The 20,268-nt window shown below is 44.1% G+C and overlaps 1 protein-coding gene across 6 annotated transcripts in view; it reads left to right on the top strand.

The window, feature by feature from the left end:
* The window catches only part of KIF21B (kinesin family member 21B), a 714,596-nt gene that overhangs the window by 240,565 nt on the left and 453,763 nt on the right, over positions 1-20,268 (top strand). For all 6 annotated transcript variants that reach the window (XM_083173198.1, XM_083173196.1, XM_083173200.1 and 3 more), the window contains 2 exons: positions 3,598-3,774; positions 5,688-5,769. In XM_083173198.1, coding sequence (XP_083029324.1) covers positions 3,598-3,774; positions 5,688-5,769 — 259 coding nt within the window. The remainder of the gene's footprint in view (positions 1-3,597; positions 3,775-5,687; positions 5,770-20,268) is intronic.

A 20,268-nucleotide genomic window follows, 5' to 3' on the forward strand; every position in this document is an offset into this window, starting at 1 on the left:
ATCACCACTTTTAATTCACAGGAACATGAAATTAAGAAATTTTTACACAAGCATCGGGGCAATTTAAACACGGATCCGGTTTTAAGAAAAATCCTTCCTGCACAACCCAATGTACAGTAGTTTTCAAGAAAGCTAAGAGCCTAAAAGACTCTCTAGCTCTTAGCATGCTACAACAAAAGAGAAAGGGACAGGATTGCGTCCGCCTCGCCGCCCGGATACTGAGACGCGCGTGCGTGGGGGACGCACGCGCGTCTCAGTCAGATGGAGCGCCGTGTTGCTGGCGGATCGCCAGCAACATGCTGCTGGCGATTCGCCAGCAACAATAAGACCCGCTCCATCTGTAGTTGGATTATATACATGTTAGAATGCACATGCAATTTGAAGTATATTGGAAAGACGAAACACAATTAAAACTAAGAATCCAGGAACATGTGAGGGGGATAAAAAATCAGATCAGATAACCACACAGTTCCCAGACATTTCTCCAAGTACCATAATGGTAATGTGGGGGATATGAAATTCAAAGTCTTGGAACAAGTAACCCTAGGTCCAAGAGGTGGGGACAGGGAGAACCTGTTATCCAGATGAGAAATGTTTTGGATCCATGAACTCAGCACTTTAGCCCCAAATGGGCTCAACAATAATTATGAGTTGGCCCCTTTTTTATAAAGAAAATCTTTTTAAAACAAAAACTTTTATATGTATTTTTAAGAATTTTTTATGAATTCTCTTCCTGTGAATTTCATCTAACCTGTTTTGAATCTTTTTATGTACAAATTGAACTCCTTATGTACACTCTGATTTTGTTAATCATTTTTTTATTGCCTATAATGCATATATCACATTATAGGTATTACCCCTCAATGTAGAAGGGAGTATGTATTTCTGCTGTGAAGGTACTCTAACCATGCTGTTTTTAATGACGGTACTCAGAGGTATCAGGAATTCATGGGAGGGCACTGTGACCTACAAACCCCGTGAATGCACTGATCCTCAGGGACTGTCCTTTGAAAAAAATCTGCGTATTCATATTATCATATTAGCTGGATAATATTTGCACTTTAATGTCTGTCTTTTATATACTGGCAAGATTTGCTGGTTAATACCAGCATCGCAATATTTCTTAAAATTAAGTCCAATTGTTAACTATGACAACTGAGTGAAAGCTCTCCGGCACTAGCCGGAGGTTGTATTGAGTGGCCGGAAGTCAAGTGCGGGTCACGGGACTTCCGGAAATAGAATATGCGTTCCACCATATACTAGAAGTAGAGAGCCGCGATCGCGGGATCTCTATAATGTGAGATTTCCGGATTCGATTATAAGTCCCACTAATACTAAATTGTTGAGCCGCTAAAACCTCTTTTGATGGGCAACCCTGTCTTTTTATAAAAAAAAGCCTTTTCTCGGGGAGAGCCGGAAGTGATGCCGCGTTACCGGAAGTAACGTGCGGGTCACGAAACACCCGGAAGGGGTGTGGTATGCGTTCCACAGAGCCGAAACCGGAAGTGGGAAGCCAAGTTGGCGGGATTCCCACTCTGATTAGGTACCCATTAAGAGAGGTATAAATAGGAGCCTGGGAGCTCCTATAGGTTACACTCCTGACGAAGTCCAAGCCTTGCTGGCGGGGGATGAAATGCTTAGAGGGAACTCTGGCTCTATGGTGATGAAGAAGAATTGACCTCACCAATACTCCAGATAAGCGTTTTAATGTTTTAACACTGTACGGGCATTTACTGTCATCATTTGCGTAAAATAAATTCTGTTTGTTACAATATCACGCTATTGCAATTATTTTTCCTTCATTGTGGTGAACGGGACTGGTGGAGAATCTGTGGGCCTAAGAGGGACCAGACATTCCAGTAACCTGGGGACATATTGCGAATTGATCTTAACTAAGGGCCTTATTCAGATCTGAGCTCAGTACAAATTTGTTTGGAAAATGGGTAAATCCATGTGCACTGCAGGTGGGGCAGATGTAACTTGTGCAAAGAGAGTTAAATTTAGGTAGGGTGTGCTGAAACTGAAATCGAATATTGCAGTGTAAAAATAATGCAGCCAGTATTTACCCTGCACAGAAACAAAATAACTCACACAAATCTAACTCTCTCTGCACGTTAAATCTGCTCCACCTGCAGTGCACATGGTTTTGCCCATTTTCCGAACAAATTTGTACTGAACTCAGATCTGAATAAGGTCCTAAGAGTGGTTTGGAGACCACTAGAAACGGTACTTATGTGTGAATTGGGGTGATTCTCACAAAAGGTGAAGGGACCCATATATAATCAATAACATACTGCACCAGAAGGCGCCCTCTCACTTTCTTTCCAGATATATATATATATATATATATATATATATATATATATATATATATATAACTATTTTCCAAATTTTGGCTCTGATGCCACCAAAATAGATTTAAAATTTAACAATGAAGCTTTAATTCAAGGGGTTTAACAAAAATATTGTATGGAAAATTTAGGAATTGCAACCATTTTTATACAGTGTCACAGGTCCGTTTGCAAAGGGTGTTTGTTCGCACGGGGACCAATTTTTTTTACTGTGCATGCACATTTCTGCAGGGTGCATGCACCCATTGCGTATAGTCGGATCACTGGGAGCACGCACCCAGGACAGTACTTAGGGGTCGGAGAGGTGCGTGGGGTGGCCCCATTAGCATATGTGTACGCCCAGCATATTATGGGCGTTCCTATGAGAACGCTGGGAGTTCTCATGCTAATGAGGTTATGACGTGGGTGCCGGGGGTTGGCAGCTGACAACCCACTTCCTATAAACTATAAGGTAGATAGGCACTATGTTTAAGATACAATGGGGCAGATGTATTAAGCTTTAACAAGAGATAAATTCAAGGGTGATAAGGAGAGATAAACATCCAGTCAATCACCTGCTAACTGCCATGTTACAGGATGTGTTTGAAAAAAGTCAGTAAGGAGTTGATTGGCTGGATGTTTATCTCTCTTTATCACTCTTGCATTTATCTCTTGTTAAGGCTTAATACATCTGCTCCAATAATTGAAGGGGGGGTGGTTAGAAATAGTTGTCTTTCTTCCAGTGGCGTAAGTTCGTCCCAGTTGCCCGGAGGTAAGATGTGTATTACTTTTACTTATAACAGGGGCACACATTAAAGGGTCGTCCATTTGTTTTTTTTACCCTGTTACTTACCAGCTAGACTTATCAAGGAGAGGCCCATGCTTGTTTCCATTTACATAGGAATTCTTGGTCATGCACAACCTGCGGCCCTCTAGCTGTTGTGAAACTACACATCCCAGCATGCCTTGCCATAGTTTTACCATTCCCCAATAGCAAAATTGTGGCAAAGCATGATGGTAATTGTAGTTTCACAAAAGCTGGGGGTCCGCAGGTTTGGACATGCCTGCTCTTGAGGTTCTGGAACAATGCTGAGTATCATGGACAATTAAGGAAGGCAAGTAATTAAGCTTTCTTGCCTGTTAAAACCACCTCTTGGTTTGCTTTTTCTCAGTTGTATGTCCAATCAGTAATATAAATCACTGCAGTAAGTACAAACAAACCATATTAATTTCCTAGACCTAGCTGACAGTGCAGTTTTATCCACAGGACACGTTTGGTGGAGAGTGAAGCAATGAATGAATCTCTGCGTCGTAGTCTTTCTCGGGCAAATGCACGCTCTATGCATGCTGGACCCACAGTTCCAACTCCTTCATTGGAAGCTCAAGTTAATGATGTTGTCCGAAGAGCAAAGGATGATGTACAAAGTCTAAGGAAGAAAGGGAGGTAAAGTATATATTTAGTTAACTATGTTGATATATAAGCATTATTGTGCGTTATGTCCACAAATTGTATGGTGGCTTAGGAAAAGAAAGTAAAATCGAAAAAGGGTTAGGTACTGCTCTATGAGTTTTGTCTGGTCTTTTCCATCTACAGTCTCTAGGTCTACAATCAAAAGGTCGACAAATAATGGTCGACGGGGTCAAAAGGTCAATGGGGTCAAAAGGTTGACATGATCAAAAGGTTGCCATGTGCTTGCCATGCTTCGGGCACACAATTATAATCTAACTCTATGCCCACATGGATGGTAAAGTATGAACAAGTCAGTTTTTTTACAAATTCATGTCACCTTTTTTCCACCTTGAAAAACCTGTTGACCTCTTTTATGTCGACATTCTGACCATGTCAACCTTTTGACTGGCAAACTTTTTAGACCGTGTCGACCTTTTGACTGTCAACCAATACTTGTCGACCTTTTGATTGTCTACCTAGACACTGTAGATTTGAAGCCTGGATACCCTATGAGTTTTGGGGTCTAATTGCAAAATGTCTTGAAAGTCAGTGGTCCCCTTTAGTGGGATCAGTTAGACACAAAAATATATAGTTTACAATGCATTCCGCATTCCTTTGCCACTTTAGTTTCTAAAACTAAAGAAACTAAACAACATGGCGTGAAATTTAATAGGATTTGAATTCAGTAAGGTTCTGAAATCGCATCTTATTGTTATGTTTTCAAATCACAATTTTTTTGAAGAAATTGACTTTTTAATGGAATGTGAATTGAGCCATGAAAAATGTGATGTAATTCGATAAAGTGCAAATTTTAGTCATGAAAATGTGCAACTTTTAGTCTTGAAAATGTGTAAATTAATGCACAGGTGCGATTTGTGTAAGAAAAAACCTGCATAGGGTTCCCTGTCCTGAGCATAACCAGCCCTGGGCTCAAAGAACCGGTCCTGGTTTTAGAAATTCAGGACACAAAAAACATAGGGGATCCCCAGTATTTCTAAAACCAGCACCAGGCTCAAGAGCCGGACCTGGTTCCCTAAATACAGGGGACAAAATGAGTATTGGCCACAAACAGCCAACAGGGTAATGCCACTGCCGGGAGAAATTTTTACGCAAGTTCCCCCAGCCAAAGCATTCATCCCCATGGCTGGTCAGCCCTGGCAGGGACCCTGGAGGATTCGGGACCCCAATGAAAAGCCCCCCCCCCCCCCCCTCCAGAGTTACCCATGCCCAGGCTGAAGCCCGGGGCTGTCCCCGGTGACCCTGGGTCGGTGGATGCAGGGACATTGAGAACCACAAGTCGCAGCATGCAGGGCATTAAAGGGCCCGCTGGGTATTGTAGTTCCACAACATGATAAATAGTGAAATAAAAATCACACACACATACACATAAACAGTATTACTTTTTTGGTACTTATGTATTATCTGGCCTCCCATGTTAAATGCACCCCATTTTTTCATACCCCTACTATCCAACTACGCATGGAGTTGATCTTATATAGTGTGGCGAGCGCACGCGGTCTCATAAGAAAAACGGGAGCCCAGATATTACATAAGTACCACTTTTTTACATCATTCATTTACACATACATTACCTATGGATTGCCTGGAAGGCCTGTCCTCTTCTCCATGTAGAACCCAAACGAGTACCTGTTGAGGGAAATTATACTTACCACACGCCTCTGGGATTGATCGATGCCTTCTCCGCCTGGCAGAACTCCTATGTTTGTTTACATTCGCGGCTCCTCTCACATCCTGGGGGTTAGTCCCGCCCACCAGCCAATAAGGACCGGCCTTTGAAAAGAATGTCAGCAAAAATGAATGGTGTTAAATATGGTTGGTTACAATATTCTTTTCTCAAGTTAACTTCTTTTGTAATTACCGCTTTTACTGTCTTTATTTGCCCCTAGCCCAGAAGTGAATAACTATAAAAAGAGAGAGAAACAACACTTTCAAAACAGTGAAGAAACAGATGAAAATGAAGGAGAAGAGGTGAGAAAAGCAAGAAAAATTGGAAATCATCATTAGATTACATGTAATGATTATATAATTTTGTGACATTGAAAGAAATAGGTGTGATGGTATGAGGTTTACATGTTTGTGCAACATGACAGCGTTGCATCACAAGGGGGTGCAGGTGGCACCTGCTGAGGGGTGACTCCAAAATGCCAGCTTCTGCACAGTGACATGAGCCAGAAGCTGCATTGTAACTTTACATGCAAGCAAACTGCTCCTATCACTGTGTAGGAGCCAGCAATGCAGCCACAACACTCCCCGAAGATAGCACACATCTACCGGACCTCTGGAGTGGGTTTTGGATTGTGAGACCACTCCAATCCTGCAAAGCCATGCCCCCATTTGAGGGCAGACGCACCAGGTTTTATTAGGGTGAGGGACACCCCTGGCATGACTTGTGGTGCTATAATGCCACTGTAAGGATTGAGGTTTGGGGTCAAAAGTAAACAAAAGTAGATTTAATGAGCTCTACAATCTAAGCTAGAACTAAATAAAGTATCATGCACTCATTTTTGGACCAAAAAAATACTAACACTAGTCGAGAGCATGGAACCTCACCAAGTCAGCAAATACCAGCAACCCCAAAGTACCACACTGGTTATTATAGAGTTCATTGTAATTGCTATGATTGGCAGTGCTTGGTACTATAGAGTGTCCACCATATACTCTATTTTATGTATATTGTTCTGTAAACCTAAAGACGGAGACTTCTTCAGCTATGATTGGCACCCCTCCTACCTGCCCTGTGTGTTTTATTTTAGATTAGATTGCTGGTTTCATATTAAATCCTAACACCTTAGTCCATCACTAGTGTGGTGTCTTGGTGTGGCTGGCACTTTCTGACTTGGTAAGGTCCCTTGCCCCAGACTTAAACCTAATATTATGGATCCACTAGATAATGTCTTAAAACAATTATTTAAATGTAGATACACCCATATGTGGAGCTTGACATGCCCTCTTGGTGGAGCATGACATGCCAACTGCAGTAACAACTATAAACTACCTGAAAGTAGTTTTTCACTGTACAACAGCAATAACATTTTATTATTTCCAGTGGTGGTTTTTACCTATGGTACATTCATCAATATGCTCTGAAAAAGTGAAGACCGATGCATTTTATGAGACTGCACTGGTTTCACAAGCAGTACCATTGGGAGTGTTCCCCCCCTCTGCAATACCTCTATGGGTTGCTTCACCTGCAGTCTATATATACCCTGGGTATGCGTATGCACAGTACCATAGCCGATACTGCGCATGCTCTGGTTAGGAGCCTCCACTGATTTTTTCACAGTTCCTGTGATGTTTTTTATTGTTTCTACTATCCATTAGACTTTGCCCAAAAGTTACAGATTTGTTTTTCCTCCCAAAGATTTGATCTTCACATCTTTAAAATGCTCATGCAGTGGTGAAACTACCGTTGGTGCATCTGGCATTGCACAAAGGCCTATGGCAGTAAAGGAGCCCACAGGTGGCAGCATTATCATCCACAATAATAATGAATAATTATATTACACTGTGACCATTTGAAAGCCCCTTAACTGCCATGGACCTCAGTGCACAACGAGGAAGGGGAAGAGACCACTTCCATTTTCTGCCCCTCCTCTTCTCTGTTCCTCTATCTATAGCACTGCTATTGCAGGGGATATCATGACCTGGCAGCGCAAAAAAAAAAAATCCCTAAAAAACAGCAAGCCCCTGCGGGTGTCACGCCTGGGGTCTGAGTCTGGGTGTTACGAAGGCCTCAAGCTTATGTTCTGACTGATGGACAAATCGGGGAGGCTTGATAAAGCTTTTGTACATGAAACCACTTGATGGCACCAAAGGCGTGACCAGAGTGGAGGAAGCAAGTAATATAAACTAAACAAAGTGTTTTATTTGGACACGCAGAAGATGGCACAGATTGGTGAAAAGACTTGCAACCTGTATCTTGAATTATGCAGTAATGTATAACTATCACAGTCATTGTCAGAGGCAACAGGTGCAGTGTAAACATTGATGCAGTTCGTGTTACCCTTGAAGCAAAATATACTGGAGGACAAGTTACTGTGAATACCGATGGTGTTCAGGAACAATAATGGAACATTGATGGTTTGCTGTGAAATGGATGTGAAGCGAATCACTGGATGATCTGTAGATCAGAAATGATCGTAGAACCTTGATACTACAGTAATAATGATTGAACATCAAAAACTCAGGGGTGATGACGGAACATCGATAACTCAGGAACAATGGCGAAACATCAATAGCTCCGGAATGATGACAAAGCATTGATAGCTCAGAAACGATGGCGGAACATCAATAGCTCAGGAACGATGGCAGAACATTGATAGCTCGGGAACAATGGCGGGACATCGATAGATCAGGAACGATGGCTCAACATCGATTCAGCTAGGCGGTACTCTGCTGGAGTAACTACCCATCTTAGAGGCAGAGGATCACAGGAGCTGGAATACCTGGAACTAGAAACAAACACACTACAGCAGAAATATTCAACAGTATATACAGGAGACAACTGAAGCACCAGCAATTTGGAGTTTCCCATGACTCTTACAACACACTGGGAAGTTGAGATTGGTTGAGACAGTCAGACTGAGAAACAGCCCCGTGTTTGGTTGTGGCATAGAAAGCCGTGGGGTGCTGAGAACTATCGCCCAGTGTGAGAGGAGAGAAATGCTGCACAGCCGCGGACTCATCAGTGCTGGATGGTCACAGAGGAGATCGTGGGATTGCCGAAGTGTGTAAAGTACACCAACAGCACATGGCCCTAAAGCACAGAGACTGTCTGGACAGGCACTTAAAGGGTAAGAATATCTGTTTGATTATCGATTTTAGGGGAAAGGGGAAATGGGATAAGTCCGCACAAGCAAGCGCTACAGCACTTATTTTGACCCCAAACGAGACAGTATAACAGTGAAACTCAGGGGGTGCAGCCAAAGACAATATACAGTACACATGAAAAAGATTGAAAATAATGTATTTTTTCTTGGCACACAGAGGTAAGTTGAAGAGATATGTATATGTGTGTCTTAAAATTTTCAATTTAATATATGTTGTTTAAGAACTGTCATACTGTATTTGTGAAATATCCATATTTTTCGAATAAACAATTACATTTTAAAATAATTATCAGTGTCCTTTGTGTCTTTTTTTATATCTTATTTTGAATGAACTTGTTTTTTTACGGAAAAAGTGATTACTGTATCCTTATTTCTTAATTTTATTGCATTAGCCAACTTCTGTAATGTACAGTATATTTAATAGTTTGCTACTGTTTATAATTAGCCACTTTAGTTTTTAGGCCTGTAGTAAACTAGACTCTGTATATGTTGTCTGGAGAGAGCTATTTGCAGATAAGGGGATTTTTGTAAGAACTTACCGTTCAAACCCCTTTCTCTGAGTCCAGTTCAGTGACACATCTAACCTTGGGATGTAGGAGGGTCCGCAGGAGCCAAGGCACCTATAGCTGAAACTTTTCCTCTGGCTGCAGGCTCCTCCCTTTCTGCATCCCCATCCCCAGCATGCTCCAGTTCAATCTTAAAAAGCACACTAGAATGCACAACTCAGTACAATGCCCAACATCTTATATGCACAATCATCTTACCATAACATGACACACATGCACGGCATGACTTACTGAGCGTAGGGGAAGGATCGCTGTGTCACCGGACTGGACTCAGAGAAAGGGGTTCAAACGGTAAGTTCTTACAAAAATTCCCTTTTCTCTTTGGTCTAGTCCGGTGACACAGCTAACCTTGGGACGTTCATGAGCCGGTACTATGGGAGGGTACGCTCAGACTGCCAGTTCTCATCACTGCACGTCCGAATGAAGCGTCCTCCATCGCGAACTCATGGAACCTGTAAAATTTGGTAAAGGTGTGAACAGAGGACCAAGTGGCAGCCCTGCACAACTGCTCCGCTGTAGCCCCATGACGCACAGCCCAAGAAGAAGTTACTGACCTGGTGGTATGTGCATTAATCCGAGAAGGAACAGGTCTACCCACCTTGGTATAAGCAAAGGCAATCACTGACCTAAGCCACCTGGCAATGGTCTGCTTAGACGCAGGCCAACCTCTCTTATGCATAAAGAACAACAAGAACAAAAGATCTGTTTTGCAGAAATCCTTTTCCCTGTCCACGTAAATTCGCAAGGCGCGAACTACGTCCAACTTTCTTAAATCATCGCTATGTTAAGCCCCTTCAGGAGGGGAGAATACCGGGAGCACAATCTCCTGGTTCAAATGAAAAGAGGAAACCACTTTTGGTAAAAACTTAGGTACTGTTCAAAGCACAGCCCTATCCTCGTGAAAAACTAAATGCGGAGATTTACAGGACAAAGCTCCTAACTCCGAAACATGCCTTGCCGAAGCAATGGCAAACACAAACGCCAATTTCCAAGACACAAACTTAAGGTCCACTGACCTTAAAGGTTCAAAAGGAGGACTCTGAAGTACAGACAGAACTAAAGATAAGTCCCATGGTGCCACCGGTTGTCTATACGGTGGTTTTAGCCTGGTAACACTCTGTAAAAAGGTCTGAACCTCAGGCAGAAAAGCTATCCTTTTTTGGAAAAAGATTGAAAGTACAGCTTTCCGCTTTATCTAAGACTGTAAACTCAGTCCCGATGAAAAGCCATCCTGTAAAAACTCCAATAACCTGGATACCTTGAATCTGGAGGTGTGTACTTTCTCACACCACCTGATGTAAGTCTTCCAAACTCGGTAATAATTTGCAGCTGAGACTAACTTAGGAGCCCGAAACATAGTCTGAATCACTGCATCAGAGAGACCTTTCTTTTTTAATAAGGCGGTCTTATAAGCCAAGGTCCTGGTGAAGAAACGGTTCCTGTTTTAGCAGGTCTTGACGAAGAGTTAGAGGCCAAGACTCCACTGATAACAGAATGTCCAGGAACCACGACCTCTTGGGCCAGATCAGTGCCATCAGAATCGTTTGCACCCGCTGAGACCTCATTCGTTTTAACACCCTCGGTATCATTGGGAATGGAGGGAAGATATATACCAGATGAAACTGCCACTGAACCATCATGGCATCCACCGCCCAGGCGGTCAGGTCCCTTGTCCTGAAACAGAACTTCGGAACCTGCCAGTTGTTCCTGGATGCCATTAAGTCCACCTCTGGGAGTCCCCAGAGATTCACAAGTTTATGGAATACCTCCGGATGCAAGGACCATTCCCCCTCCAGCATATCCTCCCTGCTGAGGAAATCCGCTTCTACATTCCGGATCCCTGGAATAAAGACAGCAGACCGAACCGGAACGTTGTTTTCTGCCCAGGTAATTATCCGTGAGACTTCCTGCATTGCCATCCTGCTGCGAGTCCCACCCTGATGATTCAGGTAGGCCACAGCCGTGGCATTGTCCGACTGCACTCGGATGGGAAGGCCTTTCAAACTCTCCTCGGCCTGTTGAAGAGTCATCCAAACTGCACGAAGCTCCAATATATTTATTAGAAGTCTGGATTCCTGCTTGGACCAAAGATCCTGTAGCCGATTGTGAAGGGCAACTGCCCCCCAACCCCTGAGACTGGCGTCGGTCGTTATCACCACCCAGTACCAAGAGCGAAGGGACCGCCCAAGCTGCAACGTCTCTATGTCCGTCCACCAAAGTAAAGGCTCCTTTGTCTCTTGAGAGAGAAGCAAACTTTCCTGTTTCATGGTCTTTGCATTTCCCGACCAGCAAAACAGAATGTTCCACTGCAAACTTCTGGAATGAAACCTGGCAAATTGGAGCGTCTCGAAAGTCGCCACCATCTTGCCCAGGAGCCTCACCCCTTGCCAAACTAACAATAGGACTAACTGATGGATGTCCTTTGCTTTGGATTCTGGAAGGAAAACCCTGAGTAAATGGGTGTCCAGTATCACCCCAGAAAATGTAATTTCTGAGATGGAATTAAATGGGATTTGGACATGTCCAAAACCCATTCCATGTCCTGCAAAAAGCTATGGACAGGTTTTCCAACAACTTGGTCTCCGACTCTGCTTTGAATAGCAGGTTGTCCAAGTAAGGGATGATCACTATCCCCCTGATGCAGCCATAACTGCCATCACCTTCGTAAATACCCTTGGCGCTGTGGCCAGACCAAAGGGTAGGGCCTGGATCTGCAAATGGGTCTCCCCTATTGCAAAGCGAAGAAGAGACTGATGTTCCTTGCATATCGGTATATGTATATATGCATCCTGGATGTCCACGGATGCTAAAAATTCCCCTGGCTCTATGCTGCCAAGCACTGAGCGGAGAGACTCCATTCGGAAATGATCCACCCATAGGTGTTGATTTAGTGATGTCAAATTTAGAATGGGTCTGACTGACCCGTCTGGTTTGGGTACCAAAAAGAGTATTGAATAAAAACCCTTTTTGTGTTCCTTCTCAGGGACCATGAATACAACGCCCTTCTCTCTGAGAGACGAGGCCGCTTCCAGGAGAACCGTGCATGCCCTGGCCTCTCGAGGCAAAGGGGTTGGCAGAAATCTCTTTGGAGGATTTCCCCTGAAATTTATCCGATAACCTGTAGATACTATGGATAGAACCCACTGGTCGGCTGATGGAAGGTTCCATCTGTCCCGATACTGCAGGAGGCGACCCCCCACTCTGATCCCAGAACGAGGAGCATGTACCCCGTCATGCGAAGGACTTATCCTCTCCTTTCGACACTTGATTCTTACTGAAGGCCCCAAACCTGGATTTGGCAGCCTTACCTCTACCTGCAGGGAATCTATCTCTTCCCGCCTGTCCTCTACTGGAAGCTCCGCCATGAAAGGAAGAGCGAAAAGTAGGTTTAAACGCCCAAACTTAGAACCTGAGGCCTTAGCAGTGGTAGGCAAGAAGGTACTTGTGTATTAAGAGCCTCAACCAGGGCATTCATAGACCTCCCCAAGGCTACAGCCCACGCTGGTTCTTGCTCAGCCCCCTGGGCTTGTGAAGTGCCCGGCACAGACTTACAAGCAGGGCAAGGTACCTCTTGGTACATCTGTTCCCATGAAATTTCTACCCCGCAAAATCTGCAGTTAAAAGACATGTCCTGCGCCCCCCTCCCCCTACAGCAACAGCCTCATCACCCGTGTCAGTCATGATTAACTCACGGTGCAAAATGTCAGGCAAAAACAGTATATCCTGTTGTACTTAGCTGTCTGTGCGGTCAGCGATTCCTCAGCGTCAGCGGGGGGTAGAGCTTCCAGGAGACTCCAACTTCTTGTGCAGCAACTGATAAGCCAGCTTCCCTCACTCTGCGGAGATAGAAAATGGTGCCTGCACAGAAGTGGGAAGGGACCAAGTCCCTGCTTCAGCGGGGTGGGAAGCCTGAATTGGCGCCCAAACCCCCTTTAGCCACTCCCCCAAGCAAGTCTCCTCGCCTCCTCATGCCTCTCCCTGTCGGGATCACATGGAGTCCGGCACCGCCGGACACCTGTAACAGCCTTCACTTCCCCGGACGGATTTCAGGCTGTAAGCCCTTCCAAGATGGCACCCGCCATCGCAGGAGGTCCTTCCCCCATGATCCCCTTCTGTAAAGAGCTGGATCCGGAGCGCTCCCAAGGCCCAGGCAAACTCCAGCAATACTGGGGTTAAGCGCTGTGCAGCTGGTGCAGACAGACACCCTTGCACACAGAGCGCTGACAGGACGTGCTTCTGTCAGCCTCTGCTGCGCTCTCAGTGTGTTTTGCTCTATTGTTAATAAAATAATAAAATCCTAACTAACTAGTGTAAAAAAACAGAATAAAAAAGCCGGCTGCAGCAGCAGCCTGTCAGCCAAGCACCCACTCCTGTGGGCACCTAAAACGAACTGGAGCATGCTGGGGATGCAGAAGAGGAGGAGCCTGCAGCCAGAGGAAAAGTTTCAGCTATAGGTGCTTTGGCTCCTGCGGACCCTCCTACATCCCAAGGTTAGCTGTGTCACCGGACTGGACTAAAGAGAAAAAACTTATTTGCTGATCTTATATTTTCTTATACGCTATTTATTTTAATTGTGTTGTACAGTATGTCCCCCCAGTGCTGCTCTAATTTTCAGGCCAGCAGCTAAAATTGAGTGGGTTCAGTGCTGTACAGTAGGTCCCCAAAAGATCTGCTTTTAGCTAAGATTGGGTTATGTGTATCTATGTGATGTCAACAGTTTGCTACTTTTTATATATACCTAGCCTCTTTATTTCCTGGGCGTGTAGCAGAAACTAGATTCTATGTGGATATTAAGGATGATAATTATCTGCAAGTAGCTTATTTAAGTTCACTGGATATACAGCATTGGTGAACTTCACTTGTTACACAGTTTGTCCCAGGTTTGTTATTTTATATATTTAATTAGCATACAGATAGTGGTAGATGCTCAAATTAGTTCAGTAATACTATTCAGGTGCATGCAAGGGAGGGGTTAATACTGAGTAAGTAACAAGACATTGGTTCCCCCAGCACACTGAATGGTATAAGTAACCAATCTTGAACACTACATGATAATATAATTCAGAGATATTGGTTACATATACCTGCGCAGGTGTATGAAATGCCCCCAAGCCGCGTCAAGGCTTCTCTGTATATTGGGGGTCCCTAGCGCTATATCTTGGTGCAGGGTGTGGCACCCCAAAAACTATCATAAGATAGGAAGCCCAGTGCGGCATGCCAGTGAGATACTATAGTGTTAATAATTAACAATATACATACAGATAGTGGTAGATGCTCAAATTAGTTCAGTAATACTATTCAGGTGCATGCAAGGGAGGGGTTAATACTGAGTAAGTAACAAGACATTGGTTCCCCCAGCACACTGAATGGTATTAGTAACCAATCTTGAACACTACATGATAATTGAATTCAGAGATATTTGTTACATATACCTGCTCAGGTGTATGACATGCCCCAAAGCCGCGTCAAGGCTTCTCTGTATATTTAATTAGCCCAGTTGTCAGGGAACTCATTACCCCACGCAGTGCATGTTTTGCAGGTCTCCTCACAGGGCAGTATTCAATGTGAAAGTTCTCTGTGCATGGAGAGGGTTTTATTTTGCTCTCCATGTTCCGGAGCCTCCTGCTCCCACTATTCAATGTTTTGAAGACTCGCCGCCACTCGCGGTCTCCCTGGCTGCTCCAGAGGAATGTGGAGGGGAGGGGGGCTCTCCTGGACCCAGGCAGCACAGGCTGCCCCCCCCCCCTATAGCCAGCGGGGGACCCAGTATTCACTGCACCCGATCGTGCATATTAACGATCGGGTGCAGTGAATATATGAATATGTAATGAGCGGCTCGAGCGCTCCGGCCCCCTGCTGGCTGCACTGTGTAAAAAAAAATAAAAAATTAAAAGAAATATTTTTTTTAAAATTAAATATATATTCATGTGCTATAAGCACATGAATAAAAATAACATGCCCCTTCACAGAAAAAAAAAAACTGATTTTTTGACACCAAAATTTAAAAAAAAAACCTTTTAGTTTAAAAGTTCACATTCCAGCTCCCCATCAAAAGATGGAGAATTGCTACACGGAGAGACACGGAGAAAATCACTTAGAAAGACGGAGAATATTTCACATTGAATAGGGTTGCTCGCTTTTGGAGAGCAAAATGCTCCGTCCAAGGCGAACAAAGCACAAATTCTCCACAAAACACGGAGAACTTTTCTCATTGAATACTGCCCACAGAATCACAAGTGAAATAATTAACTCCACCTGCGGACCTTATAAAATGTGTCTGTGAGTAATTAGTACACCTGTGCACCTGCTGGGTTACCAGCAAAACATGCACTGCGTGGGGTAATGAGGACCGAGGTCCCTGACAGCTGAATTAGCCTAATATTTTCTGAAACTGAATCTGGGTTCTGTGTAATCTATACAGAACTGTTTACGGGTACCACATTAATTTGTACTATGCTGTACCTGTAAGAAGTGGGACACTGTTAGATCTACTTTTCCGTAATATTAAAAATAATCTCCAATTAGAGTACTGGGGGCCTTATTTTGGTTCATTCTTTCTGACAAAATCCTTCTTAGATGGGCAAAACCATGTGCACTGCAGGTGGGGCAGGTGTTACTTGTGAAGAGAGAATTAAATTTGGGTGGGGTTTTACTTCAAAGTGAGATCTATATTGCAGTGTAAAAATAAAGCAGTCAGTATATTCCCTGCACAGAAACAAAATAACTCACCCAAATCTAATTCTCTCTGCACATGTTACATCTGCCCCCCCTGCAGTGCACATGGTTTTTTCCATCTAAGAAGGATTTTGTCAGAAAGAATGAACCAAAATAAGGCCCTGGGTGATCAAAAGTATATTTATTCCTCATTGATAAGATTAATTAGATAGTGATATCATATATCTCTTCATTCACTGTGTATTTTAACCAGTGTTATCACTTAGGGCCTTATTTTGGTTCATTCTTTCTGACAAAATCCTTCTTAGATGGGCAAAACCATGTGCACTGCAGGTGGGGCAGGTGTTACTTGTGCAGAGAGAATTAGATTTGGGTGGGGTTTTATTTCAAAGTGAGATCTATATTGCAGTGTAAAAATAAAGCAGTCAGTATTTACCCTGCACAGAAACAAAATTACTCACCCAAATCTAATTCTATCTGCACATGTTACATCTGCCCCCCTGCAGTGCACATGGTTTTGTCGATCTAAGAAGGATTTTGTCAGAAAGAATGAACCAAAATAAGGCCCTTAATCTTAGCTGGAAATTTTCTTTAATAGCAGGTGATTAAGTACATTATTACCGTCTAGTAATAAAATTTACGATATAGAGAACAGTAGGGTTGAGCTTTATATGTGATTTAAAGAGAGAGACAATGTTTAGTATGTGAGGTAATTTTTTTTAAATCAAGCACGTACCCCTATGTCTCTATACTCCAAATAAAAATACGATATAAAAAAAAGACACAAAGGACACTGCTAATTATTTTAAAATTATTAATTGTTTATTTTTAAAATATGGATATTTCACATATATGACCGTTCTTAAACAACATATATTAAATTGAAAATTTTAAGACACACATATACATATCTCTTCAACTTACCTCCTCTGTGCGCCAAGAAAAAAGACATCCTTTTCAATTTTTTCATGTGTCTGTTTGATTACCCAGATTGTGACAATGGGGCTTTTTGGAGCTGTGCTTTGCATCCTGGCCTGCAGATGCTTCAAAATACAAGCAGCAGCAGTGACACAGCTTGAACCAAAAATGAGCTGTTCCACATAAAACTTCATTCAGATGTGAGCTTGATGAGACTCTGCTGTGGGTAGTTTCCAGCGATGAGCCAGCACAGGAAAGTTATTTAAATATTATTTTTATATTGTGGGTCAGTACTGGGGCATAGGTTTTGATTAGAGAGACACAGTGGGGCATATTATGAGATTTTGAGAAACACTGGGGAAGCACGAACATGGGCTCTGTGGAAGCCCACATCTTTGAAGTGAGCAACGGGATAGGTTTTACATGTCTAAAGGCATTGTTGCTCATTATTCTCATTGTGCTAGTTAAAACACAGGCAATGGGGATAATGGAGCTACCCTATGAGCAACGTAAGTGGCAGGCCAGACTCGAGCACTGAGACTCAGACCCCAGGCATGACACACATCACAAAATGGTTGCCGTCCATGAACCAGCACCTCCTGGAAGCGCACATATATGGAGTGGTGTTATGGCATAGGTTTTATATGTCTAAGGGCAATGCTGTTGATGCGCCACATTATGCTAGTGACGCATCAACAGCATTATACTAGTTATAACACACAGGGGGCGGGATGTATTAAAATACATCACCGCCCTTCGCCCCCCCCCCCCCCCCCCCCCCGCCGCGATGCCATCGCATATGTACTAACATATGCGGCTGGCATCGCGGTCTCCGTCACCTCCCAGCCGGCTTCTGCTGCTTTCACGCCGGGGACAGCTAAGCAGGCTGTCCCCGGCACTTCCTCCTTCCCCCTGCAGCCGGAAGGACGTCCGGCTGCGTTGATAGGGAAAGGAAGGGCTTACCTTCCGGGGTCCAGGAGGACCTGCAAGAAGGTAAGCCCAAGGGAGGGGGAGAGGGGGGGTCGGCGAGGCGGCGGGGTTGCGGCGGGCGGCGAAAAGAAGCCCATAGGCTTCTATAGGGTATCGCCACCCAAAGATGGCGATACCCTTCAATGCGGTATCATTTTTGATACATTGGAAAATGCGGTAAAACCGGGGTTTTACCGCATTTTCCATTTGATACATCTCGCCCAGGGGCTGCTGACAAAGGCATAGATGCTGCAATGATCAACCTGCAGATATGGTCCCCTACCCGCACCCCTGTCCAGGTTTGGGCGCACCTGCTGTGCAATGAGGAGCTAAGCTATTTCCATTGCCAGTGTCACATAAACTAGTAGTCAATCTGCTCCAAAAGGCAAGAGACTCCTCTTTCATGTGGTACCAGTCTCGAGTCTCTGTAATACCCAGAACTGGAGAGATCAGGACGCAATATTGACCCATTTTCCCGTAGACTATAATGGACCCATTAATTCAGACCCACCATGTGTTCCAATGCTTGCTGTTAGCCGTGTGGGGATCACAGAAACTTAGGGTCGTATCATCTGATAGCAAATCATCTCCCTTTCCATTTGAACCCAGTTCATAGCTGATTGCCCCCCCCCCCCCCTAAACCAAAGAAATTAAGATAAATAATTTTAATTAATCGATAGGGTTAAGCTATAGCACTTCTATAGCAGCGCGCCTTGTCACCAGCACTGCTTACACTGTAACACACGCTGCACTATATAACCTGCATCATTGCATGTCATTGTCATTTCTAACAAAAGTGAAAGGCTCAAGTCAAGTTAAGAGGCCCAGATGCTGCACTGAAAAACCTGCCACTGTGCCTGCATCACTGTTAAATGGCTTAGCATCTCTATACTTTCTACTTGAGTACTAAGTAGCACAAACAGCTTGTAACATACTCTACTCTAATGGCTACTGTGGCAAGTGTTATCTTTATAAGTATAATGGGGAGCAATAAAAGTTCCTCCCTAAGTTCCTCAAAACCAAAACACGATGCTTAGCATCTCTATAGAGTATTTTCTATTTGAGTACTAAGTAGCATGAGCAGCTGTAACGTACTTTGCTCTAACGGCTACAGCAGAATCTGTTATCTTTATAAGTATAATGGAACTCCTTAAGTTCCTGAAAGACAAAACACAGTGTTTAGTGTCCCTTTACAGTATTTCCTATTTGAGTAATAAGTAGCACGAACAGCTTGTAACGTACTCTGCTAACCAGATATAAAATAGTGCAAAGTGGACCCATTTTCTCATAGACTATAATTCAGACCCATCATGGATTCCAATGCTTGACGTTAGCCTTGTTAGGGTTACATAAACTAGTATCCACTAGTAGCTAATCCTCTCCCTTTCCATATGATCCTGGTACTGAGCCAATTGGACCCCCAAAACCAGAGAAATTAAGCTTTAAGCCCATAGGGTTAAGCCATAGCATTTCTATTGCAGAGCTATAAATCTGTACCCGAAGCATGCGTTTGTATACGCTATTTTTATTTTTGTACCTACTTGGACCATTGCTTTAACACAATCATTTACATCTATATACACTATTTTTATTTACTATTTTATTGGTTTCTTTTTTTATTGACTCTCTCCGTCTGACCATTGCTCTGTGTGTACAGTATGACTGGCCATTTGTCAGAGCTTGTACTGTATATCCATCTGCTGCTAAATGCTCTACAGTACTTTATTAGTGGAGCATTAGCCACCCAGTGGTGGAGATGTGCATTGCATGATGTGTATGTTGTCATGACTCAACCTGTCCATGCTTCAAATGAGGCGCAACTAAATGAGGGAGGCTCGAGAGGGTGTGGCCACAGAGGGAGGAGAGTAGGTGAGCGTGCTCTTGCCTCCTCGTGCCGGCTGCATGAAAAGTGTGCTTTCCCCCCCATGGGCAACCTAATATAGTGTGCGAGAAACACTGAGCGACCCGGGCATAGGATCGTGTACCTTCCCGGCAGCGGTGCTCAGCGGGGCAGCGGATTCCTGTCTTTCCCCCCTCTGCTGGTGAGAGCGTCGAGTGGCTGGGAGTGACGCGTCGGTTCTGTGTGCTCCAGGCGCCCAATCCGGAGCTCCCGACGTCACAGGCCGGGGACGCCGTCAGGCATACGGCGGCCCGGAGAGACGACCGCTGGGCAGAGCTGCGGTCTTCCCGGCAGTAAAATCAATGCACGCGCTGCCGAGAGGTTAGAAGTCTGCATTGGGCTGGTGATATTGCCGCTGGACGGTCGGCGGAGGGGGAAGTGACGGCTGAAGGGCTGGCGTGTGGACTCCTGTCCCTTAGGGAACATCAGGCAAGGGAGAAGGCGCTGTTGTATGAGACAACCCCTGACATCTGTGTGAGAGGCAGACGCCGGGGGAGTTTAACCCCTTCCTGACAGAGCCAGTTTTTGCCTTCCGGACAGCCATTTTTTTCAAATCTGACATGTATCACTTAAGTGGGTATAACTTTTTTTTGCTTTTACTTATCCCAGT

Source organism: Crinia signifera, chromosome 2 (genome assembly GCF_055691185.1).
Source record: "Crinia signifera chromosome 2, ASM5569118v1, whole genome shotgun sequence".
In the NCBI taxonomy this organism is placed as follows: domain Eukaryota; kingdom Metazoa; phylum Chordata; class Amphibia; order Anura; family Myobatrachidae; genus Crinia; species Crinia signifera.